The sequence below is a fragment of the Cupressus sempervirens genome, chromosome 4 (genome assembly GCF_028749045.1).
Source record: "Cupressus sempervirens isolate cs-2001-9-10 chromosome 4, ASM2874904v1, whole genome shotgun sequence".
Classification (NCBI taxonomy): Eukaryota; Viridiplantae; Streptophyta; class Pinopsida; order Cupressales; family Cupressaceae; genus Cupressus; species Cupressus sempervirens.
The window spans coordinates 379,499,264-379,527,255 of NC_143121.1; the positions used below are offsets into that span (position 1 = coordinate 379,499,264).

At 35.5% G+C, this 27,992-nt stretch overlaps 1 protein-coding gene across 1 annotated transcript; it reads right to left on the reverse strand.

Annotated features, from left to right (window-relative positions):
• Positions 1-9,671: 9,671 nt before the first annotated feature.
• Positions 9,672-13,034, reverse strand: LOC149561649 (uncharacterized). Its single transcript, XM_089825227.1, has 2 exons — positions 10,352-13,034; positions 9,672-10,236 (listed from the first exon to the last, which is right to left on the reverse strand). The coding sequence occupies exons 1-2, from the start codon at positions 13,032-13,034 to the stop codon at positions 9,788-9,790; spliced, it is 3,132 nt and encodes a 1,043-aa protein (XP_089681353.1). The 3' UTR covers positions 9,672-9,787.
• Positions 13,035-27,992: the final 14,958 nt, after the last annotated feature.

Below are 27,992 nucleotides of genomic sequence, written 5' to 3' on the forward strand. Positions count from 1 at the left end.
CAGTATGAGAGGATACTAGTGGCCATAGTGGGATCACTAGGGACTCGAGAGTCCTAAAGGACTACTTGAGTAACTCTGACCATGATTCATGCGATGACACTTGCCTGCTTACATAGTAGATTCCTATATGTCTTTGTGTGCCTCTGGGTCTAGATGTCGATCTATGTTGGAACCTTTGAGTTAGTAAACTTTTAGGATTTGCTAGACTTAGAGAGTATTTATGTTATGTGATTTGATATCCTATTTGGGACTTGAGATTATCTCCTCAGCCTAGTGGGAGTGGGCCATTTAGGTTCCACACGGTCTGGTGGTAGTGCTTTTTCACACTTACCATTGAGATCTATATGTAGTCACCATGGCTAGAGCTTCTTGGGATGCTTGTTTATCATGTTTAGATGATGTTATTTACTAACACATTTCCTTGTATTGATGATTAGCATGTGATAGATGATGTTATCTAATTTGTAGGATCATCTTATGCTTTATTCTAGCATGTTAGATTTCTTTATGCATATGTTGTAGCATGTTTTAGGAGTGATGTCCCTATTACGATAGTACCGATGATCTGATAGGTGACTTGGGATGTTACGTGCGGGGAATGGCTAGGGCCCACGATGGTCTTATAATGCTATTGACAGTTGGGAGGAACCACACACTTAGTTTTGTTTTATGATGGATGGATGTATCATGTATGTTATTAGTTTCATTTATTGTATTGAATTTGTATCATGGATTTGAGGAGGACGATGTATCTTTATTTCTACATATGTATATTCTTTTAGCCTTTCATACCCTGTGACATGTACATTGGATGATTGAGCATTCTAAATTTAATTTGTCAAGAGACATTCAGAGAAAAATGTATATTATGGACATTGGACTTTCTAATTATTCTTTCATGTGGATGTGGTAGTTGTTAGACTTAGTATTAATTAAATTTAAATGTGACTCAACGTCTTGGGACCCTTAAGGAATGTAACCTATTATGTATGTTTTTAGATGATTACATGTCATTGCTTCCGCTACTATGTGTTTGATGTGTATAATTTATCTTTCTTGTTTAGGAAAAAAAAATGCTTGGCAAACTTAGTAAAACTTTAGGTTAATTCTTTTGGATCCCTTTGCGGGGTGTTACAGATATGTTTTATCTAATATATTATTGTATGGTTATATACATTATAATTGATAAATATCTTTACAATATAATAGAGATAGGATCCTTGGATCTTTATATGTCGATTATTTTTTAAAGACATTTCTTAACATGTTCCCTTTAAGTTGGAATATCAAAGTTTAAGTAGAAATAATATTAACCAATAGTTCAAGCTAATAATTTCTTTTTAAATTAGAGACGTTTAGAGAAATTAGACAAGAATCATTTAATAAAAGGAGAGAAATAAAAATGCTATTTTTACCACTATAAGTTATCATGTATTAAATTTAATAGGTGGTTATTGTGTACCAGAAAGTGTGGTCACTTTTATAAACCGTTATATTTGATATATCCAAGGGATTTGAATCTCCAAATGGTAGATGATAGCTTCTTATTCATATCATGCGAGAATCTACTAGATAAGTTAAAATGACTCTCAAATGGAGCGATCAAGAGCCATGCAAGGTGCATTATAAAACAAAAGATTCAAAGAGATGTTGATAAATGATTTTGCAAGCATCAAGAGAGATCCATGAATGCATGCATGATAAATAAAATTAAGCTAAATGATATGCAAGAGAGTAAGTAAAATATAAACTAGCATGTATGAAAGATTACTATGCCATTCTAATTAAGTTAGATTGTATGCTAAATGTAAGAAAGGAAACAACAACTAGGTTGGAACATGAATGCAAGATTTTATAAATGAGTGGAAGGTAAAGATAAAGAGGAAAAATAATGAGCAATGGTAGAGACTGAGTCCTTGTTGAGGTGTGATCACATGTCTCAAGAGGCAAAAGAAGTGACTAAGATTAAGAGGCAATATAATGAGTAGTAGATATAAAGAGGAAAAACTCCTTTTTAAAAAGTCAAAAGGTTCCACCCATTTGAAAGTGCACTCAAGAGGTGGGATTTTTCTTCTATTTTTGGAAAATAATTTTTTTATGTGTGCTAAGGATAAAGGATATTATATATATATATATATATATATATATATAATTACACCATGCACACTTATAGAGAAGGCAATCTTTTAGCTAATTTTCTGGTACATATGGGGTTTATATCAACTCTTTAATTTCCCCATTTAACCTCCTTGATTTTCCCGAATTGTTTAATATTATGAAAAAAGAATTAATTTAGAATAATGTTGATCCCTTCTCATTTTTTTTTCATAGTAAATCTTTACTCCTTTGTAATTTCACATGTTTTTACTTTTATGGATCTCACTTGTTCTTTTGAGATATAGTATGCAGTTTAGGGTCTTGGATTGCACTTTCATTAAATGGCTTTCTAATATCATGGTCTCAATTAGAGTTTTGGATGTAGATCAATGATGGAAACTTTTATAGTTTTTGGCTTGGTTCTTGGTTTTGTCTCCAATACCGAACAATGAATTGTATTCATATGAGTTTTGGCTCTTTGTAATCACAACATTTTTGATTTAGGAATCACAAGGACAAGATTCATTTGTTGTTTTAGATACCCTCTCTTGATGCAATCTTTCTTCTTCTGCATCCTTTTTGTATCAGGCAAGGATAGGAGTTTTTTTTTCTAGTTCTTTTGTTTGGGAGCTATTTTTGAGCTAGTTATTATTAATATAAGTATAACGTTTCACCTACTAAAAAAATGGGACATGTTCTTTTAATCAAATAAACTTAGGATAAAGTGGTCAAACTTTAGGATATAATGGAACAAGTGATTGTGTGATGATTTGATCAAGAACTGATGATTACTAATTTATGAAAAAATGATTTAATTCATAATAATGGTCTAGTATGTGATTTAAATACTAAGAAAGGGAGCTTAAATTTTTATCAACAAAAAATGGGTAATTACATTTTCTCCTCTTTAAGTCATTGTGTGAGCAACATATTAAGTCAAAGAATGACTATGATACCAAACTATTGATATGAAGCAATGAGTTATTCTAAGAGATATTGACTCTAAACTTAACCAAATCAAGACTGGTTGATGGGATAAAGATCTAAACCTAATTGAAAGGAGATTAACAAGAATGATTATGAATTTGATTGAACATGAATTAGAAATATACTTGAATTCATAGTTTTATGTGAAGTGATGAAACTAAACATTAGGATTAAATTTGATAAGATAATAGTAGAATTGATGTGATGTAATGAGAACTAATATGCCCCTGATTAGATTAAGAACCTTCCCTAAGAAATTTAATGTAAAGCAATAAAATCACTCATCCAAAACATCAAATAACCTCAACTTGATTTGAATCAATGAAGCTGTGATGCCCTAGTGATGATATCCAATTTGTAGATTCAAAAGATTTATGATATATTATTCCTACCCCCTTGGAATTAAAATCAAAATGATATAGAGGAAGTACATAAATGAGATATTTTTTATCAAATCAAGATAATACAGGGTCCAAGATGATTGACAATTAATTTAGAGATATTTGATGAGCATTTAGACCAAGGTTGACCATGTAACAACAACAATTCTCCCTAGTTTGATCAATTTGACAAAGAATTGACCAAGGAGATATAGCATTAGAATTTGGCCAAATTAAGTGATTATGAAGAAACATGATTAAATTTTCCTGAAATCGTAAGCCTTAGAAGAGAAGTCTGTTGTTCTTGATGAGAAGAAATTTAAATTATAAAATTGACAAACAAGATGAACTCAAATTCAGATTTTGATTTTAAGCCCAAAAATGGATCCATCATGTCAAAATTAGGTAAGGGTGCAATTTTTATGGAAATTTGAGACTATTTTATTTTATTTCTTTGTTTTGTTTTGTTTTTTTTTTTAAATGTCAAAATCTATATAAGGGTCCCAAAAGGGTAATTTACTAATCATTCGTCAACTCATTCTTTAGTGTAGATCCTTCAAGAGAAAAGATTGAAGTACCTTTAATAATCATGAGCAACTCTCCTCATATTAATAAGCATAAGCCATAAGCCATGAATAGACATGCCCCTTTAAGGGGCATGTCTATTTGTTAATAAATATTATAATAAATATAACCATAGTTATATAGTTATATATATATATATATATATATATATATATATATATATATATATATATATATATATATATATATATATATATATATATATATATATATATATATATATATTATTGTAGACACCCAAAAATTGGCAAAGACTTAGATCACACAATTTTGATCAATCAGTGCAAATTGAAGAGAAAATCAAAATCAAAAGAAACAGAACCAACTTTCAAATCAAAAATCACATCAGGTCATTAATCGTTTATCAAATTGAAAAGACCTAAATTAACTTTAAAAGAGGAGAAAAATAATTCAAATTCATAAAATAAAATTCAAAAAAAGGAGGAAGAAAAAGAAAAAATGATGAGAATAAATAAGACATTTATTAAATCATTTATCCTCACAATATTGAAAATCTCCCTCTTTCATTTTAAAAGAATTAAAAATATCCTCAATTATCCTCAAGACCAAGTCTGGACTCTTCCTCCTAGTCTCTTATGAGATATTTTCAATATCACTTTCACCCATTAGTCAAAGGTGAAAATTCTAATTCTTACCCCAACTCCTTCCGAAATCCTATAATAGGAGGGAAATCCAAGAGCCAAAGGACCCAAGTTTTAGGCATCTACACTATAGGCACATTTTGATGCAATATTTTAGCATTATCATTTTAGCAAGTTCATAGCATTTTAGCATTGTTTTTATGTTATTTAGCATCATTTATTGTTTGTTAGTTCATCACATGATCATTTTAAGAGCATTCTAAGAGTTTTTTTCTACACATAATTTACATTTTAGTCATAGATCTTGCATGTAGTCTTTTAGATCTACATTCTAAGCATACTCCCATTCTAGAACTATCACTAAGATGCTAGTTTGAGAGATATTTTAGCAATTGTAGTTAGGGAAACATGACACACTCATAGAGATTACATTCTAATGATGATATATTGGGTTTAGTCTAGTTTGTCATTAGTCTATTTTCATTCTACATTAAGGTTTCATGAATACACATTTACACTATGTACAATTATTATATTAATTTATCTCATATAATACACACACACACACACACACACACACACAAACACAAGTATATTTCACATAAAATTATATATAGGTTTATCCAACTGAAGCTACCACACATCCACATTCCCTCTTAGCAAGGGAGGATAAACACATGACCATATATTACCTCAATATAAGAATATCTTTGATCAGAATATATTCATCATTTTGATATCACATTTTATTTCATGAGTAATATTCTTCCAAAACATCAACATATGATATTCACCAATTACTCAAATAGGGTTTTGATATCACATCTGATATAAAAAGTATTGGTCTTCCAGAATATTGACATCTGATGTTCACCAAGTACTCAACTAAGGTGTGATATCACATTTGATATCATGAGTATTGGTCTCCAAGAATATCATACGATATTCAACAAGTACTCAAAATAAAGTTTGATATCACATTGGCTATCAAGAGTGTTTTCCTCCTAGAATATCAATGATATTCACCAAATACTCCGAGTAATGGTCTATTAGAATGTTGAGATGCAAGACATTCACCATTTACTCAATTTATTTGATCTCATAATAAAAGTTACTATAAGATTATCACCTTATAATAAATTCTCCAAATACAAGTGATGATCATTTAGAAGTCATCACTTTCTCATGATGTACACAAGGGTTAGGCTGATCAAAATCACATGGTCACAATGTGTGAATCATGGTGATCTTGACTCTACCAATTTATTGACCACCAAAGAATCCATCTCATCATGGTTTACTCCCTTTGAATTAATATGATCAAGATCACCAAAGGTTGACTAAATCATATCCTCTATCTTCTCCTTCTCTTTCAAGGTTTCCTAAAATGTCAGCCTCCCTCTGAATCTCAATCTCCCTCTTCTTGCAATAACATTCTCAAAGGAAAAGACCAAGGCATATAACTCTTATAGTATAAATAAGAACATTGGTAGTTTAACTCATGTTTAATAGTAACAACAAAAAAAAATTCATTATTATTATGATTCGTGCATTATAATTCTTAATTGTATAAATTTATATATATACTCTATATTACAATTGTGAGAAAAGAATTCACATCTATAAAATAAGAATTCATAAAGCTCATATATATATATATATATATATATATATATATATCATCATCACATAACTCTTTGATATATGATAACATATTCTAATTGTTATTGCATAATAAAGATAAGGGACTCGTATGACATTATCTCAAGAATCGAACGCACCCTTTGTGAATTTGAGGCTCTAATGGTTCTCTTAGTTTTGATTAAATTTCTTAATTATGGGCCCATCAATATTTCTTACATGGCATTCCTTTAATCTCCACCCACCATTGATGTGTGTAACCTCTTACTACACAAGGGATTGATGTAATGTTATACAAACTTACCATTCTTTATTTTTGGTCAATTATCCTTTTCATCTAGGGTGATGTGCATCGCTTTAAACATTCACATGACATGTGGTTATGTCCACATTTGTAAGGCAACTAGTTGGGGTGGGTTTGATAGGCCAAATTCTTTCTTCCAACTAGTAATTAATGGTAGCAGTGTATAGGGAGTTGATACCTCTATCAAAATGAAATCTTACTTGTTTTTAGGTACTTGTTGTAGTATTAATCAAAAATTTAACAATGATAAGATATCAATGGTCCTCATGCTAAGACATTAAAGTCTCGGCATGATAAATACTAAACCATATCCACATTAGTCTATCCTGATTAGTCATGTGAGATCGTGACACCACTCACTATTGCCTTTTCACATGACCTCTTGTTGTATTTATTAATTTTACTATTTTATTTGTATGTTATGGAGACCACATCAGGAGTAATTGATATATACATAATCATCTATCTCTATACCATCAACAACGAACATTCTTTGAACAATGCAAAAAACATTAACATTATAAATTAAAGTTGATTGAGGTAAAAGTCACATTTGATTTTAATAACGTCATCATCCATTGGGTTTCTATGCAATTGGTCTAACTAAGATCTTTTCTTGTTGAACATGCATTTGCAATATATAACAAAGAAACTACAAGTCTATTTAATAAAATTGATAACACAATGTACCATTTGATATTCATCATTTATATTTGGGATGCATTGAATAACAAGCCTACTACTACGGAAAATATTTACCAGCCTATCTGCTGATACTTAATTTTAAACAAGGGGTAAACACTTTGACTTGGAGGTATTAGCCGGTGAGGCCACAAATGGGGATCTCATCTCCATGAGATGTGAACCTTGATGGCAAGGATAACAACTCAACAACTTAACCATCAGAACATGCCACTATTGGCACCTATTTACTGATACTTGGTTATTGTTTTGGGCTTTCAATTAATTATAGATTCAATCTCATTTAAAATCCAATACAAATAGATGCTTGGATCATAGTCGTCCATTTGTTTTTCTAGACTCTCAATTTCTACTTTTGTCTTGTAGCCATTTGGCTTGTAGATCTCCTATACAGCTCTATTACGTGTTATCCCAACTTTCTTTGTTGTGATATAATCTCCAACATCTTAATTTCTAGGATTTACTCTTATGCCATATTTTTTATGAGGATCATTGCAAATGTATTTAGCACTGCTATGATATTTGGTATGTGTGTTCCAAAGGAAGCTCTCCTCATGTTAATAAGTATAAGTCATGAATAGACATATCCCTTTAAGGGACATGTCTATTTGTTAGTAAATAATATAATAAATATAACCATAGTTATATATATCATTATTATTATGTTAATTTATCTCATATAATAAACACACACACGCGCGCACGCACACAAATAACAATAACTCATAGATGATTATATAGGTTTATCCAACTCAAGCTACTACAAATCACAAAAATGGAAAGGAGGCTAGTAGAGGATTCATCATAGCTAGCACAAGAAGAGGTTAATCGTCTTGGTTTTCCTCAGACTACCTAAGATGTGACAAGGTTACTTCTTAAATTACCCTGGGTGTCTGATGCAGGAGCATCCTAGGTATAAGAGAAATCTTACATCACCCACAAATATTTCTATTTCCAATTTTCTAGCTTTTCTGTTTCCAATAAGAGCTATTCATTGGCAAAGTTCCTATTTGAGGAAGTTTGCTAATTTTAGTAAGTTGGTATTATGTGATCAGATTGTTCTAATCTCATGTGTGGAGGTTCATCTTATACATATCAGTATGCCAGTTTAGTTTTATTTTCATATCATATGTATTAGTGCAATCATTGCAAATTTTTGGTGTGAATTTTGGCTATCCAAAATTTAGGTCCAATGATTAAGGCCCGTGTGGCCCTAAAATGAGGAGAAACCTTGAAAGATAAATGCTTGCACAATTATTTTTTGTAGATCGCTAGTGGAGGATTCTGGAATAGAGTTGTAATAGCCCATTGGGTCAACAGTTGGCTAGTTATGGTCTCCAAAAGTGGACCATTCCAAAATATAATTGTAAATTGTCTTGAGTTGATCCTTTGTAATAAAGTATAATAGAATAATATAAGATGAGGTTGGTCAGCCTCAAGAGTTAGGGTTTATTGTCATCAACCTTCTTGGGAGGCTAAAAGTGCCTATATAAGGAAGGCTTGTAGGTTATCTAAGGTTGTTCTAGGTGATAGTTGTAGACTTGTCTTGCAGACTATTGTAGGGAAGGTGCCCATGTGGGTTAACATATTCCAATTCCATAATTTTGCATTTACGGCAACAATAAGAAGCTCATATTTTATTCTCTCAATTTGTGTTGTTTCTCTATTTCTATTGTTTGTATTCGTATTAAGGGGAGCATCCTTCATCATACCTCCTTAACCAACATGTTTTTCTATAGAACAATTCAAATAAAGAGTAAAGAGAGAAGAGAAAATTATTTTCATTAATGATCCTTATCAAAAAAACCTTCACTTATTTCATTTATATAACAAATGCACTAGAAACTCTTAAATATAGTCAATCATATATGTTTTTCATATTATATCACATTAAGAACTGTATATAACAACAAAGAACAAAATGAATGGAGTTCATTTAACAAATACCAAATAATTCATCATTGAGAACAACAATATGGGAACAAGATTAACTAGTGATCTTAGTGTTGTAGCCTAGGCTTTCATATGAAATGTAATACCCCATGAAGGAAATCTTAGCACAAGGACAAAATTCACACTAAAATAAATTATAATATTTCAAATGGTATTCATCACTTCAAAGATATAAAAGAAACAACATAAAATAATTCTTATTAAATAAAAAATTATCTATCTCTCTTTTATGACATTTTCCTTTCCCTTAAGTTATATATTCAACCATGTATCTAGATGATTGGCATGTTTAAAATACATCACATAGATTATTGATATGTTTCAAATGCATCACACTCACATCTTCTTTCCACTCACAATTTTAGTTGTGAGGAATTAAATCAAGTAAAAATATTATAGTATAGAAGTAGCACAAGCAAGAAATATTGTAATAGTATTTTATTTGCTCACAATAGAATATACTATCTAAAATAATACACGAGGGCATAATGTGTATTGGATTTGACATGAAATAGAGAAATAACATTTTTTTGGCCCTAGGATGTAGATGTAGATGAACTTCCCTCATTTCCTGACCTGGTAATATGCCTTTCATTGTTAATAAAAGGTGTGATATCTATTGGTAATTGAGGAGGTCTATCAATACCAAGAAATGCAAGTTTGATTGTATTTAGTCTATCAACTATATCAGTCATATTTGGTCGCTCTATAGGTGACTCTGTTGTACAGAACAACCCAACTTGTATGAATTGAGTAAGGCATTCCATTACCAATGGTGCCCTTGAATCTTGAACTTCTCTAAGCAAGAAATTATCCACCACATTCGAGATTCTATTTGGAAAATGCATTTTTATCCATTTTTGTAGATTGATTCCTTCAATAAACATATCATCTGTTGGCTTCCTTCTTGTTAGCAACTCTAAAACTAAAATTCCATAACTATATACATCTCCTTTTGTAGAAAGGTTTCCACCTATTCCGTACTCTATAATAAAAATCAAAGAAGGATAAGTTAGTCCTAGGTTACTTAAAGCATACAATAGTTTATACGACAAATAAACAAAATAAAATATTAGAGAGAGATAGAGAGAGTGACGTACCTGGTGCAATGTAGCCAATAGATCCTTTAAGTGCACTAGTAGAAGTCAAAGCTTCTGTAGAATTTCCAAAAATAATATTGGAAATGCCAAAATCTGCTATGTATGAGGTCATGTCATCTCCTAATAGAACATTACTAGGCTTGAGGTCACAATGAATCACTTGAACCGGGCAATGATGATGAAGGTATGCCATTCCTTGTGCTATCTCCATTGCTATCCTTATTCGATCAGTCAAATCTAATGTACATCTACCCCCTTTGGGAGGGTACATGCATTTCTCTAAACTTCCATTTGACATGAATGGAAGAATTAACGCTTTAAAATCAAGGTTGGAGCATGCTGAAATTATTTTAATTACATTTCGATGTCGAACTCGCTTTAAAGCATTGCATTCTTTGCTGAAACTTTGGTAAGCATGTTCATCCTGCAGCTTGAGAACTTTAACAGCAATATTTGTACCATTCTTTAGAGTCCCTTTATAAACTGACCCAAAGCTGCCGATTCCTAAAAGATTTTCATCACTGAACATACTTGTTGCATCTACAAGCTCTTTAAATGTAATTTTTGGAGGCCATACTTTGAGACTAGGAGCATTGGAATGTTTGCATGATCTATAGGAAAATGCTGCCAAAAGAAGAGACATTATCAAAATCGTAGTCCCAATGACAAGAGGAATTATTACCTTTTTGGAGACTGATGGGTGTTTGTGATTGGATCGAGAACATGGTGGCAAGTTCAACCGTCCCCCACATAGGCCAGGGTTTCCCATAACTTCTGAGGCATCAAGTATTGCTAAAGCTCCTCCTTTTGGCACCTCTCCAGTTAATTTGTTTGAAGAGATATTGAGATGCCTGAGCATTTTCATATTTTTGAAAGTTATTGGAATCGTACCTGATAAATTGTTGCTAGAAAGATCCATGTATTGTAGGTTTTGCAGATCTGCTAGTGATGGTGGGATTGGTCCTTCAAATGCATTCCCGGAAAGATTTAGATAATCCAAACCCTTGCAGCTTGCCAGTACACTAGGAATGCCTCCAGAAAAATTGTTATGAGAAACATCTATAGCTAAAACCATAACCATTTTGCTCATTTCCAAAATAGAACCTTTCAATAAATTTCCAGAAATGTTGAAATAGAACTGGAGATTCTCAAGTCCTGCAACTTCAGCTGGTATATTTCCTGTTAGTTCATTGTACCCCAAGTCCACTAATTCCAGAGTCTTGCATCTCCCTAAACTAGCAGGTATTTCTCCCGATAATTGATTGTGATGAAGATAAAGTTGTCTTAATTGTGGAAGCTCGCTAAGACTATCTGGTATTCTCCCTGAAAGCATGTTCTCACTGACTGACAACACTCCAAGTCTTTTTGACTGGCCAAAGTTTTTTGGAATTCTTCCCTGTAAATTGTTCTTGTCCAGATATAATCTTTCCAGATTCGGAAGTTTACTGAGTGTAGATGGAATGGTTCCATTCAATCTGTTTGCACCTAGGTCTAAGAATATCAAATTTGTGAGGTTACCAATCTCATCTGGTATGTTTCCCCCAATTTCATTTTGGTCTAATAATAATAAAGAGAGCGAATTTGAAAAGCGGCTGACAGAAGTCGGGATGACGCCACTGAGGTAATTAGCGCCCAATTCAAGGGTTTCCAGGCTGGTGCAATTTGTTAAGACTGTTAGAATGGACAAACCATTGCTTCCACTCACAAAATGATTTCCCCGCAGTGCAAGAAATCTCAGTTGCTGCATTTTCCCAAATAGCGGGGGCACCGTGCCGCTCAGTTGATTGCGATTAAAGTCCAGTTTCTGTAGCTTCGTCAAATTACCCAATGAGCTGGGTATTCGTCCAGTGAGTTGATTTTCCCACAAATACAGTTCTTGCAAATCTGACAGCCTTCCAAACTCCCGTGGAATTGGGCCGCTCAAGTAGTTCTTATATAGGTCCAATACTCGGAGACGAGTGCAATTTGAAAGGGCGGCGGGGATTAATCTTGTCAAGCTGTTAATGTGAAGAACAAGCGTGTTAAGTTGAGTAAGCATACCCAGCTCGGCCGGAATACCTCCTTCGAGTCTATTGTCACCCAATCCCAGGTGAGTCAAAAGAGACATGTTTCCTAAGAAAGGTGGGATAATACTTGTTAATCTGTTCACTCCTAATGCTATGGTTTCTAAATCTGAAAGAGGACTCAGCTCAGTGGGAATGCTTCCGCTTAACTTGTTAAAGGACAGTATGAGAGATTGTAAAGAACGGCAACCTCCAAGAGAGGATGGAATGTGACCTTCCAAATTGTTTTTAGACAAGCGAAGGACTCTCAAGCGATGTAGCCATCCAAACTGATATGGAATATGGCCCTCCAAGCTATTATTAGCAAGACCCAGTACTCTAAGGAAGGAAAGATTACCCAGAAAGGGAGAGATGGGGCCATATAATCCCATAGAAGTGAGGTTCAATGAAACCACACGCTGTCTACGAGAAGAGCAGATAACGCCAGTCCAATTGCAGAAGGTGTGATTGGGAGACCAATCGGACAAGGAATTGAATGGATCCACAAGGAGAGCAGATTTGAAAGCAATGAGGGATTGCTGATCAGAAAAATTGGAAGGTTTTGCGCCCATCTGAGGAGGCAGCGCAGAGAGACAGGAAAAGAGCAGCAGAGGAAGCAGCATCGTCACCTTCATCTTCATTCTTGGATAACCCCAAGTAACAGATATGTGTTGTTTAAAACTGAGATTCGTTTTACATTTATCTCGGGGGGTGATGAATGATGTGGAGACTGAAGATGACTTTGTTTGCAGGACGAGTTTGAAAGCTAATGGTGGAAGTGGAATCTTGACTAAATGTATAATTATGGAGCTGCCGTGGAAAGAAGGGTAGAAAAGAGAAGTGAGCAATTTTCTGCTCAAGTCATGACTGAAGTGAGGGCTGAAATAGGATTTGTTACATATTTTAATTTGAAGTAAATATATAAAAGATATAAAATATGTAACTAATTTTTTAATTTTATTAATATTATATTTTGAGTGATTTTAAATATAAACATTTAGTATTAAAAATTAGATTTGACATTAAACATGATAGAGTTATTTAAATGTAATATGAAACAAATCATGTAATTAAAATCTTGTGAATTTTAATTTATTTGTTTTCATAATAATTATATATTTAAAAAAGTTATGCTCATTTTGAATTAGTTTATTTTTAAAATTTGATTTTCCTTAAAATAAATTTGTTACACACTTCAATCTTAAGTAATTTTGATTGCTTTATAAAATGACATATTTTTAACAACCGATTTTTTATATGAATTCATTAAAGACAATAATTTTTAAGAGTTCTATCATGTTTTATTCTAAAATAATTTTCATAATTTCTTTTACATGCCACAATCTATCGGCTCATCGTTGCACATACACAAACATGCAATTGCTAGTTATGGAGCTGTCGTAGAAAGAAGGGTAGAAAAGAGAAGTGAGCAATTTTCTGCTCAAGTCATGACTGAAGTGAGGGCTGAAATAGGGGAGAGGACCCAATAATTGTGAATGGAGTTGTTCACTTAATACCTACATATATTGACATAATGTCCAATTTTTGTGACAACATTATACCAATACTTGTGACTTTAAAGTTGTTACTACAATGCTAACTACTCAAAATTGAATAAAATGTACCCTTAATTATAAAAATTAACCAATGATGTGATGCCACATCAGCAGTTCCACTATGGGTATCCTTTATGCATGATCATTGGTCTCAGTTTTTTTTGGGCTGTTTTGGACAACTTGGCAAAAAGCTTGTTGATGCCACATCATAACGAGTGATGTGGACTTGAAATCTTAGCTATAAGTAGATGACTCACCAAGTAAGTTATTGTAAAAAACTGGGAGCGATTTGAAATTTTTATGTAAGATTTTGATAACCACGAAGTTAGGGTGTTCAAGTATCGGGTCCTCTCCCCTAGTTAGTTATGCATGGAGAAAACATTGTGTGTGGTGTTTGGCAGCTTTAAATGTAGTTGCAAGTGGATGATGCGAATGCTAGACAAGGAATTCCCCTTCATGAATCATTTGTTAAGAGAAAATGAGAAAATTAAGCCGAAGTCAAGTCAGTGTCCAACTTTCATGAAGTGAAGGTTGCACATGCTTATGTCTTTTCTTTGTAAGTTGTAACATTTGTTCTTACTCAAATTTTCTTTCATGTTTTGTTATGCATTTTGTTATACATTTGTAGTGTCAGCCTTCTCCAACGTAGGCTAGATGCTTGGAAATTGGAAAATAGCTCACTATCCATTGGGGAAAGACCATTGGAATTTTGATCAACCAGATTTTACTAATCAATCAAATTTAGATGATGTTTTAATCTCAACTTCAACAACTACTTCATTATCTTATTCTATGTGAGCAAATCATTCATTGATTCTAATTTACATATCCATAACAGTTTATTTTATTTTTCTTAAATAGAATTGTTTTTTATTTTTTATTATCATATTTTCTATTGTCAAAAATTATATTCAATATTTTTAAAATTAGTTGGCAATATTTAGTTGTAAGAAATGTTGTTAGAGATGATATTATTTATTTAATTCTTACAATATTTTAATACCTTTTGAAAATAATTATCTTTTAAATTATCTCCTACATATCAATGCAATTCTAATTAAGATATAAATCAGAACAATTAATATCTATGACAAATTATGAAAATGTTACATTTGAAATATTAGTAGTTGTATGCTTTTGTGCATGCAACATTAAATAGTTAGAAAAGTTAGAAAAATTAGAAGGATGTCTTCTATTAAAACTATCATAAAATAATGAAGGAAATTTTTATTGTTGAACAAAGTTCTAGAAATCCCTAAGAAATAAGTTAGATTTAATGTGATTATTGAAAAATCAACAAGCAAAAAAAAATTGTAAACTTTTCAGAATCCACTTATGAGTTAATAAAATTAGGTGTACAACTCTCAAAAAAATTAGAATGTTGTCATCTAATTAAAACTATAAATGATAGTAAGATGATAAAATAACTAGCAGTTGTTCATTTTTATGTCCAACGTAAGTGATATAACATTTTATTTTCTAATAATTAAAATGGTTTGCCAATATGAAATTTAAAAAGTTATTAGAAATTTGTGAACTAAAAAATAAATTTAAAATGGATTACTCATTCCTAGAGCATAATTCTTTTGAACATATTTTTAAAAAAATTTAAGATTATTACTCTGTAAGCATAATCTAACCTTAACCTTAATCATGCCTTGAATTGAATCATAACCATAACCTCATATTTTATCATCAAACTTTGATCATTTAATTAATAATTTAAATTTAAATTTCTATGATGATAAAAATATATGATTTTATTATAAATCAAAGATCAATTTATTTATTTATCATCCAATTTCTTAAATGATTTATTGAAAACTGTAAGTTTCATTTTCTAATTTTATAGCAAATGTTTGTATTATGAACACTTCAAAAAATTATAGTTTCTATTCATATCATATTTTTATCATTATAAAGATTTGTTTCTATTTTATAAAGTAATTTTTTCTATTATAAATCAAACATTAAAATAAAATCATTATTTTAATTATTTACATTCTTTAATCATTTCATCTCATTTTCTAATTTTATAGCAAATGTTTCTATTATGAAGCCTTAAAAAAATTAAATTTTCTTTTCTTATCATATTTTTATGATTATACTATTTTGAATATTGTGAAAAGTAAAAGTAATTAAGGTAACTTTAAATGGGAAAAAGGGAAAGAAAAACAAGTATTTTCATATCATTTCACCAAAATAATTTGCATGGCTAAAAATAGTCAATTAAAAAGGTAACAATCTTCCATCAAAAAATTGGATAAAAAACCTATGAACTATTGGAAAAGATCTTTATCTATTAAAAATATCCAATAAAAATTATTCACAAATATTATGATTCATATCATATTTCAATCTTTGATAGAATATAATAAAATAATACTTAACCAAGTAAATAATATCTACAAGACAAACATCAACACAAATAAATTATTTAAAATTTTCCATTTGAAATAGCTTGCAATCTATAAAAAATTGAAACATTGATTCATATTTTAATTTATATGGTAGAATAATAATATAATACTATATAAATAAATTGAAAAAAATAGAGCTTATATCAAAAGTATATATCCACAATCACTATAAAATAAAGACCTCTAAGAGGTTCAATTCATATTTGATTACTTTATGTCATTGAATCATTCATATCAACTTAATATTGAAGCACATTTAATATACTTTTTATCTCTTTCTAAACTTCATTTTGAGACTTTTATGAACTTCTAGAAAATGCAATGATGTTTTCCTTTTTTTCATTTGTTTCTAACAATATGCAGTTTTATATATATATATATATATATATATATATATATATATAATTAGCCTAACACTACGCCTCACGACTCGCCTTCACACCAACTCGGCTACTCACTCACCCTTAAAAGGGTTTGTGGTAAACCTAGTGTGACTCAAACTGGAGTTGATGCGTAGCACCAAGATCATTAGCCTAACACTACGCCTCGTGACTCGCCTTCACACCAACTCGACTACTCACTCACCCTTAAAGGGTTTGTGGTAAACCTAGTGTGACTCGAACCAGAGTTGATGCGTAGCACCAAGATCATTAGCCTAACACTACGCCTCACGACTTGCCTTCACACCAACTCGGCTACTCACTCACAAAAGGGTTTGTGGTAAAACTAGTGTGACTCGAACCGGAGTTGATGCGTAGCACCGGGATCATTAGCCTAACACTACGCCTCACGACTCGCCTTCACACCAACTCGGCTACTCACTCACCCTTTAAAAAGGGTTTGTGGTAAACCTAGTGTGACTCGAACCGGAGTTGATGCGTAGCACCGAGATCATTAGCCTAACACTACGCCTCACGACTCGCCTTCACACCAACTCGGCTACTCACTCACCCTTCAAAAGGGTTTGTGGTAAACCTAGTGTGACTCGAACCAGAGTTGATGCGTAGCACCGGGATCATTAGCCTAACACTACGCCTCACGACTCGCCTTCACACCAACTCGGCTACTCACTCACCCTTAAAAGGGTTTGTGGTAAACCTAGTGTGACTCGAACCGGAGTTGATGCGTAGCACCGGGATCATTAGCCTAACACTACGCCTCACGACTCGCCTTCACACCAACTCGGCTACTCACTCACCCTTAAAAGGGTTTGTGGTAAACCTAGTGTGACTCAAACCGGAGTTGATGCGTACCACCGGGATCATTAGCCTAACACTACGCCTCACGAGTCACCTTCACACCAACTCGACTACTCACTCACCCTTAAAGGGTTTGTGGTAAACCTAGTGTGACTCGAACCGGAGTTGATGCGTAGCACCGGGATCATTAGCCTAACACTACACCTCACGACTCGCCTTCACACCAACTCGGCTACTCACTCACCCTTAAAGGGTTTGTGGTAAACCTAGTGTGACTCGAACCGGAGTTGATGCGTAGCACTGGGATCATTAGCCTCACGACTTGCCTTCAGACCAACTCGGCTACTCACTCACCCTCAAAGGGTTTGTGGTAAACCTAGTGTGACTCGAACTGGAGTTGATACGTAGCACCGGGATCATTAGCCTAACACTACGCCTCACGACTCGCCTTCACACCAACTCGGCTACTCACTCACCCTTAAAAGGGTTTGTGGTAAACCTAGTGTGACTCGAACCGGAGTTGATGCGTAGCACCGAGATCATTAGCCTAACACTACGCCTCACGACTCACCTTCACACCAACTAGGCTACTCACTCACCCTTAAAAGGGTTTGTGGTAAACCTAGTGTGACTCGAACCAGAGTTGATGCGTAGCACCGGGATCATTAGCCTAACACTACGCCTCACGACTCGCCTTCACACCAACTCGGCTACTCACTCACCCTTAAAAGGGTTTGTGGTAAACCTAGTGTGACTCGAACCGGAGTTGATGCGTAGCACCGGGATCATTAGCCTAACACTACGCCTCACGACTTGCCTTCACACCAACTCGGCTACTCACTCACCCTTAAAAGGGTTTGTGGTAAACCTAGTGCGACTTGAACCGGAGTTGATGCGTAGCACCGGGATCATTAGCCTAACACTACGACTCACGACTCGCCTTCACACCAACTCGGCTACTCACTCACCCTTAAAAAGGGTTTGTGGTAAACCTAGTGTGACTCGAACCGGAGTTGATGCGTAGCACCGGGATCATTAGCCTAACACTACCCTCACGACTCACCTTCACACCAACTCGGCTACTCACTCACCCTTAAAAGGGTTTGTTGTAAACCCAGTGTGACTCGAACCGGAGTTGATGCGTAGCACCGGGATCATTAGCCTAACACTACACCTCACGACTCGCCTTCACACCAACTCGGCTACTGGTGGACAAGTTTGAAATGTGTTTGTTTGAACTCCAATTTTCTGCAAAGTCATGAATGAAGTGAAACCGTTGTGTGTGGTGTTTGTGGATGATGCAAAGGTAGCTTTAAATGTAGTTTGGAAGCTTCAAATGCAGTTGCAGTTGGAGGTTGGCAGCTTTAAATGCAGTTGCAAGTGGATGATGCGAAGGCAGCTTTAAATGCTGTTTGGCAGCTTCAAATGCAGTTGCAATTGGGAGTCGGCAGCTTTAAATGAGAAAATTAAGGTAGAGTCAAGTCAGTGTCCAACTTTCATGAAGTGAAGGCTACAAGTACACATGCTTCTTGTCAAGTTTCGAATTTGATCGTCGTAATGGTTGTTTTTGCACTTTTGAATCGTATATGACGGTCTAAATTATTTATAAACCGTAAGGACTAGAATGTTATATTTTTATAAAACCGTCAACACGACACTTTGAAATATCAATAAACTATTAAAAAATAGTATAGACCATATAGTATTTTGCTCAATAATTAATATATATCTCATTATTTGTGTATATATATCTCAATAATTAATATATACCATTTTTTTATTAAACGAAAAATGAAAGGCATTAAAATGATCAAACTGTCATAGAAAAATCATATGACCGGTGGGGGTGACCATCAATTTCTAGGCCCGCTTCTTGTTATAAGTCGTAACATTTGCCAAGTCAACTCAGGGCCCACATGCTTTTGTCTATTCTTACCAAATTTTTCCTTCATAATCGACAAGACTTTTCATTTTAGTCATTGTCGATTACATTCATTTGTTTTGTTATGCATTTGTCGTGTCAGCCTTGTCCAACGTTCAAGTGGAGTCATATTTATCAGTACCTACTATAATTTAGTTTATGCCCGCAAGAAGATTAATTAGATCACCATCATAGTTGAATGCCTTCCCTACTATAATTTATTTAGTTTATGCCCGCAAGAAGATTAATTAGATCACCATCATAGTTAGATGCCTGAAAAATGCGTTGGGCCTATTGAGGAAAGACTAATGGAATTTTGTTCGACCAGATTTCACTAATCAATCAAATTGAGATGAATTTTTAATTTCAACCCCAACAACTAATTAATTAATTGTTTGATTCTATGTATAATCTTGTGAGCAAACCATTCATCGATTCTGCTTTGCATAACAGTTCATCTTTTCTTTTGTTTACTAAGTTAGAGGAAAAAAAATAAATTTTTTCTTTAATTTTTTAATGATATTTTCTATTGTTATAATTATATTCAGTTGATTGTTTCTTACATATCCCTACTATCCTATTCATTAACAGTTTCAATTCCTTTTATTGGGTCTATCAGTGAAGCAACCACCAAGTGCTTCTCTATATTGTACTCAGCACTTCCATCCTTCATTAGTTATATTCTTTCTTTCATTTTCCCAACATCTTGTTGATTAGTTGTTTCAATTCCTTATAGTGGGACTGCCAATGGTACATTAGCCTTTAAACTCTCTATAGGATCCATGATAGTGCAAGAATCAATATTAAAGTTTTTAGTATCCATAAGCTGTAAATGCTATTGTTTTGGATCATAATTGTGAGCCCACGGCATGTCTGTCATTGACAAAATCAACAAAATAAATTTCAAAGATTTACATATTACCACTATCATTATCATTATCCATTCATCATGTCCAATGATACTTTTTATTCAATTGGAGGTGATCATCGTCTTGTTTTAAATTTAATAGTTTTTGCATTTCACTTTCCTTATCTTTTATTCACACTTCCCTTGTCACAAGTCATACAAAAGAATTTTCACTTTTACGAGGAAAACTTCATTTATTATGGATTTTCCTTGTACTATTTTCCTTTGACCAATTAGTCAAGCACTGTCTCAAACAATAGATTAATTCTAAGGTTGCTTCAAGTCTGTAAGAGAACTCAACATATTTTTTTAGTTGATTTAAATCCATGTCAAAAGCTTCACCACACAAATATTGACTAGATCAAGAGAATAGAAAATTTTGCTCGAAAGACACTGATCGAACCTGATAAATAAACCTATTTCACTTTATGAAAGGGCTTCAAGCACCAATACCAAGAAACTGACCACCAAAGAATAATATACAACTAAATTTAAATTTAAGTCTATGTAGCCAAGTCGAGAGCTTTGAGTAACCTCCTGCATAAAAAAAAATGAAAACTGACCCATGATCAAAATATAAATTGCTTCTCTAGACAAGAATACTATTTTATCCTTATTTATTTAACAAATCTAGAATGAGATAATAAGGCTATTCCTTTTCCTGGAGAATGATAAAGGGAGAATCAGAGGCACAAGAGGAAGCAAGCATAAGATCTCAGGGATTGCAGAGGATGAAGGAGTAGAGCGCTATAAAAAGAATCTAGGATGGGGAGATGGATGAGGGGATTAAAAAGCTGATGCAATAGGATTTCAAAGAGTCAGATTGGCGGAAGATGGGTTTTGGAGATCGCTAGGACTAGGATTGTGGATCTTGAAAGATGAGGCTTGATGGGTTGATTTGGATTGGTGGATCCCTAAGACTAGGATTGTGGATCCCTAACACTAAAGGTGAGGAGTGATTCAAAGAGATACTAATGCATAAACTGGGGTAGGAGAGACGGATGTTGGATATGGATTGGGGATAATGGAGATGAAGGAAAACCATTGAAGCTTTTTGAGCGGGGGGATACTTCAAAGAGAAGTACCACCATGTAGTTGAGCACTAGATTTGCTATAGGACTGTTGGTTAATTGCCAAGGTTACCAAGAACATCAAGGCCTTTTCACCAACTGTCCAGAGGACTGACGGATTGACTCAAAATGAACATGCAAGGATTGCCCCAGCATCACACATGAATCTCGAAAGAATCAAAGTGGAACTGACACTAAGTAGCCCACAAGCAGAAAAGAAAAACAAACAAAAGACTTGATCAAGACCTTACGCCCAGATTGCCCCATTCGCAGTATACCATGATATGGAAGATCGTGGCAACTTTAAGGAGGGAACAAAAAGATTGTTTGGAAAACATACCTCAAGACCCAAAAGGGAAGATTCCAAATCAAAAGAAAGTGAAAATCCAAAAGAGAAACATTTGCCAACGAGATGGGTAGGAAGAGGTACTAACGGACCAAGATCAGACATGAGAAAAGCTATATCCTACAAGGGTTTATCGGAGAGCACCTAAGCTGGTGGATCTGGATGAGTGATGTGTCTGGCAAGCTAAACTAAGAAGGATAACACTTTGGTGACAGGAGATCTAGCTAAAGGATGCATTGGGATAGCTAACCAAGGGTTGTGCGATGTGTGCAAGATGTTGAGCAAGGACGATCTGACACAAAAACTGGATAGATACAATGGTACTAAGCTAAAGAGGATGTACAAGCTGACAGACCAAGATATGTTACAAATGTACAAGGTTGTTAATGTTTGGGTTTTGTGAGATGGAAATGTTTGTGAAGGGTGGGATGTTTGCAATAGTTGATAGGCAGATAGGTAGATGGTTTGCAAAAAGCTTAAGGAAAATGGGATTCTTTGTGTGCATGTGATAGGATACAAGCTAGGGTACAAGATTTGGAATATAATACAAGCTGGAATATGGTACAAGCTTTGGACAAGATTTGGATATACAAGCTATGATACAAGGGATGATACAAGATTTACAAGCTGGAGTACAAGATTTACAAGCTGAGGTACAAGATTTGCAAGCTGTACAGAAGGTATTTACAAGCTCCATTAGATTTTGGATATTTGGTTGGAACACCAAGGGAACAAGCAGGTGTTTTATGGGATGGTGGGTGAATGGATGAGAGATAGGATAGTGATAGATAATGGATTAGTCTTAGTACACAAGGCACCTAAAGTACCAGGTTTTCACCAAGGTACCTATCCAAGGCCCTTGAATTGACAAGTTTTCACCATTGGACGCTTATTTCTCTTTACTATTTTATTTTTTTATTTTTTCAAAAGCTGGGTATACCAAGGATTTTCAAGCATAGAACTTCTTGAGATGAATGATGTTAGTAGGATCATTCAAGAGTTCTCCTTCGGGTGTAGATAGCTGATAGGCTCCGGAGCCAAAGGATGCAGTGACAACATAAGGACCAAGCCATGTAGATTCAAACTTGCCTTTCTTTTCTTGATATGCTTGGACTTTCATATTTTCTTTGAGGACCATGTCACCTGGCCAAAAGTGTCATGGAAGCACCTTCTCGTTGAAATTCCTTTTGAGACGAGTTTGATAGACTATGAGATGATCATAGGCCTGTTGTCGCTTCTCGTCTAAGAGATCTAGCTGGGTGAGCCGAGTTGCTCTGTATTCTTCATCTGATATTTGCCCTTGCAAAGATATGCGCAAGGAGGGAAGTTCAACCTCTATAGGTAGTACCGCTTCAGCACCATAGACTAGGGAGTATGGAGTTGTTCCTATGGATGTACGAAAGGAGGTTCGATAGGCCCATAGGGATGGATTTATTTGTAGGTGCTAATCACAGCCGAAATCATTGACAACTTTCTTTAGGATTTTGAGGAGGGTTTTGTTAGTTGCCTCTGCCTGGCCGTTACCTTGTGGGAAATATAGGCTAGAAAAGCGGTGATGGATGCGAAGGGAAGTGCATAATTCTTCCATGTTGAGATTTTCAAAGTTAACTCTGTGGTCGGTGAAGATGGTGGATGGGATGCCGAAGCGACAAACAATGTGGTACAAGATGAACTTGGAGACCTGAACTCCTGTAGCTGAGACTAGGGGGGCTGCTTCCACCCATTTAGTGAAATAGTCTGTAGCTGTTATTATCCATTTATGTCCATTAGATGAGAGGGGTGTGATAGTTCCAACTAGATCAAGGCCCCAACAAGCGAAAGGCCAAGGTGGTGCAATAGGCTGTAGATCCTGTGCTGGAGCATGCACAAGATTTGCATGCTGCTGACATGGGAGACACTTTCTGACAAAGTCACAGGAGTCTTCTTCAATGGTAGGCCAATAGTAGCCTGCTCTAAGGATTTTTCGCGCTAGGACAATACCACTCGTGTGGGCACCGCAAAGTCCAGAGTGTACTTCTTTTAACACCATCGCAGCCTCGTTTTGGTCTAAACATCGAGAGAGAGTATCCTGATAACCTCGACGACATAGGGTATTGGCTACGATAACATACCAGGAGGATTTTTGGATGACGTTCTGGCATTGGGTACGTGTGAGGTGAGCGGATATGATACCATCATTAAGGTAAGCATGAATCTCATGGTACCAAGGGGATTGGGGACCAACCAAGATACAAACACGGTTTGAATCCTCATTCACATAGGCGGGTGTGAGGAGTTGCTCCACCAAAAACTCATACTGTGTAGCTGCTTGGGGAATTTCCAAAAGCAAGCTGATGGTAGCCATAGCATCTACTAATTTGTTCTGTATTCGAGGCACTTGTGTAAACTGAAGCCTTGTAAAATGCTAGGTTAGCTGATCAACTAGCTCTTTGTAGGGTAATAGCTTTTCATCTTTGGTTTGATATTCATTTAGGGCTTGCTTGATGATGAGCTAAGAATTGCCAAAGATTTGTAACTCAGCAATGTTCCATTCTGCAGCTATCTTTAATCCTGCTATGAGGGCCTCATATTCAGCTATACTGTTGGTGCTAGGGAATTGTAGCTTGAAGGCTAGATTTGTAACTCAGCAATGTTCCATTTTGCAGCTATCTTTAATCCTGCTATGAGGGCCTCATATTCAGCTATATTGTTGGTGCTAGGGAATTGTAGCTTGAAGGCTTTTGGAATGTAATCTCCTTGAGGTGTGACCAACAATATTCTGGCCCCTGATCCATGAGATGTGTATGAGCCATCAAAATAAAGTTTCCATGGGGGTTGTTCTTCAATTAGACAGATATGCTCATTTGGAAATTCTGTGATCAACGGATAAGCATCTATTAGAGGTGCATCAGCTAGGTGATGTGTTATAGCTTGCCCTTTGATTTCCTTTCTGTCCACATACTGGATGTCAAATTCGCTAAGGAGCATAACCCATTTGGCCAAACGGCCTGTAAGTGTTGTTCTGGAGAGCATATACTTGAGAGGGTCAATCTTGGAGACTAGTTTGATGGTATGACTTAGCATGTAGTGGCGAAGCTTTTAAGTTGAGAAAACAACTGCCAAACAAGCTTTTTCCATAGGAGTATAATTGAGTTCATAACCAACTAGGGTTCTACTAATGTAGTAGTTGGCTCTTTCTCTACCGTAGTCATCGAGTTGTGCTAGAAGTGCCCCTAGAGCAGTAGGCATTGCTGATATGTACAAAATTAGGGGACGACCAGGAACTGGTGGAACCAAGATAGGGGGATTGGTGAGATACTGCTTGAGCTGATCAAAGCTACGTTGACATAAAGGATCCCACTTGAAGTTCTCATCCTTCTTCAATAAATGTGAAAATGGTGTACACTTATCTACAAGCTGGGAGATGAAGCGCCAAACAGATTGAAGCTTTCCCTGGAGAGAACAAAGCTATCACAGTTTCTGGGGAGGAGGCATGTCTAAGATAGCTTTGACCTTCTTAGGGTCGATCTCTATACCTCATTTAGAAACTATAAAGCCTAGAAGCTTGCCAGATGTGACCCCAAAGACACATTTCTTGGGATTCAGCATGAGATGATATTTGGCTAACCTATCAAAGACTTTCTCCAGGTCAGCAAGATGATCCATGAAGGTATGAGACTTGACTAAGATATCATCCACATAATCCTCCAAAATGCTATGGATGAGATCATGAAAAATGGCTATCATAGCTCTTTGATAGGTAGCCCCAGCATTCTTTAGGCCAAAAGGCATCATGTTGTAGCAAAAGGTTCCCCAAGGGGTAGTCAATGTTGTCTTATGTTGATCCTCTTGTGCAATCTTGATTTGATTATACCCAGAAAATCCATCCATGAGGGACAAAATTTCATGTCCAGATGTAAGATCTACAATCATATCTATGTTGGGCAAGGGAAAATCATCTTTTGGACAAGCTTTGTTAAGATCTCTGAAATTAGTGTAGATTTTGATGTCACCGGAGGGTTTAGTGATGGGGACCATGTTGGAGATCCACTCTGAGTAGTCGATAGGTTGAATAACCTTAGCAACTAACATTCTTTCTAATTCAGCTTTGACCAGTAATGCCACCTTGGGGTGCATTTTTCTAAGCTTTTTTCTGACGGGCTTGATCTTTGGATCGACTGCAAGATGATGAACTACAAGCTTTGGATGAAGTCCTGGCATGTCCGGATATACCATGCAAATCGGCCAATGTTCTCTCTTAAGACCTCAAAGAGGAGATCAGCTTGGTCTTGTGATAGGGATGTAGCAATGTGAACAAGTCTGGGGATCTTTGAAGAACCAATGTTGACTTCTCGAGTATCCTCATTTAGAATAGAAGACACCTCTGGTCGATTATCTTGAGGAGGCAATGCTAAATCTTCATGTTCTGGTTGTGGCTCTTGATTTTCTTGCTGAGGGGTTCTCTTCGCTGCCATAGCTAGGCTCAGATTCACCTTAGTTCCAGCTTTGGGTGTGTCAGAACTAGGTTGGGGATTTTCTCCAGAATACCCCTTGGGATCTAGCTTATAGATATAGGCAGAATCTGGCTTTGTTTTCTTGTGAGGTGTTTTAGCTCCCATGAATCTCAGAAGTGCTTCCTTTGATGTGAACTCATCAATGTGTATGATGCTTGGTTGGTCCCAATCTATGAGTTCTGGATGGGCGAGTGGTAGGTCAATGAGGTGGATGGATAGTTCTTGGAGAACAGAGTCTCCGAGGGAGATTTGGTCTGGGATATCATCGTAGGCTCTCTTTTCAACTTCCTCAGGAATGTCTTCGATTTCGACAAGGTCACGGTGAATGTTCGAAAAAGCGTAACCATTCTCATTGGTGCCCCCAGTTGTGGGTATGCCAAAGCCAAGACCTGACTTTAATTCCCACTTGTGTGCGTCGATGGGGCACTGCATGCCTCTTTCTTCTGGTCCTAGACCACCACATTGATAGTTCCATTTGTCAGTGATGAGCTTATGTTCTTGGGGATACTTTTGGCTAAAGTGATCAAGGCGTGCCTGATTTCTTTGAGGTGCATCCTTATGTAACCAATTGTTGATATTCGGAGTGAGCTCCTCATGAACAGGGATTTTTGAGGATACAAGGGTTGTTGGGCCAAGCTGTTTGTATTGAGGAGGTGGAATCTCCTTAGCTTTGTGATATGTCAGTCGTCCATGGGCATGTGGATCAAGTGGGAGTGCCCCGACAACAAATGCATCTGATAGACTATACTCTCCACAACCTTTGTTATTGATCTTCACGGTAGACAGGGCAGAGGCGAGGATGGTTTCTGGGTCATTACAAGTGTGGGATGAGCTGGCGATGGATGTGCCGATATCAATTCCAGGGCAATGGTTTGTATATGAAGCTTCAACCGCATTGCACTAAGCAAAGGGTTCTGGATCGGCATGGATGGTTACCTCAGTGCCTTGATGTGGAAATTCGACGCACTGATGGTAAGTGGATGGAACAGCTTTCATGGCATGAATCCATGGGCGACTGAGGAGGATGTTAAATGGTAGGTTTAGATCAATAACATGGTAGAGTGTCTCTTGGATGACTGGCCCAACCTTGATTGGCAGCAAAATAATTCCCTCTGTGGTTCTTTCCAAGTTGTCATAAGCTTTGATGGTGATAACCTCACTGATGATATCTGCCTCAGTATACCCAGCTTGTTTTATGAATTTGAGGGTGCAAATATTCAAGGCTAATCCATTATCTATCATTACTCTTTTCATGGCAAAATTGGATACCATGATGGCTATGCGAAGCAGAAGGGTGTGATTTGGCTCGACCACAAGTATGTCAGTAGGTTTGAATGATAGGGCACATGAGGAGGATAGGTGTCCAACAAGATTACAAAAATCAGTAGCGTTGATATCTGAAGGGACACGGGATTCTATAAGAGCACTGTCAAGGATGTTCGTGTACACAGGACTGGTGCGAAGAAGGTCTAAAATGGAGATTTGGGCTGGCATGTTCCCAAGGTGTTCCAAGATATTGTACTGGCTTTTTGATGGAGTTGATGGTGCTAGTGAAATGGGTGGGCTTGCGATGTTAAATCATGCTCTTCGAGTGGTGACTGCACACTCATTGTTTGGTCCTTGGATATTGATAACATTGACAGAAGGCTCTTTCTCGGATATACAACCTATAAGGCTACCATAGTCT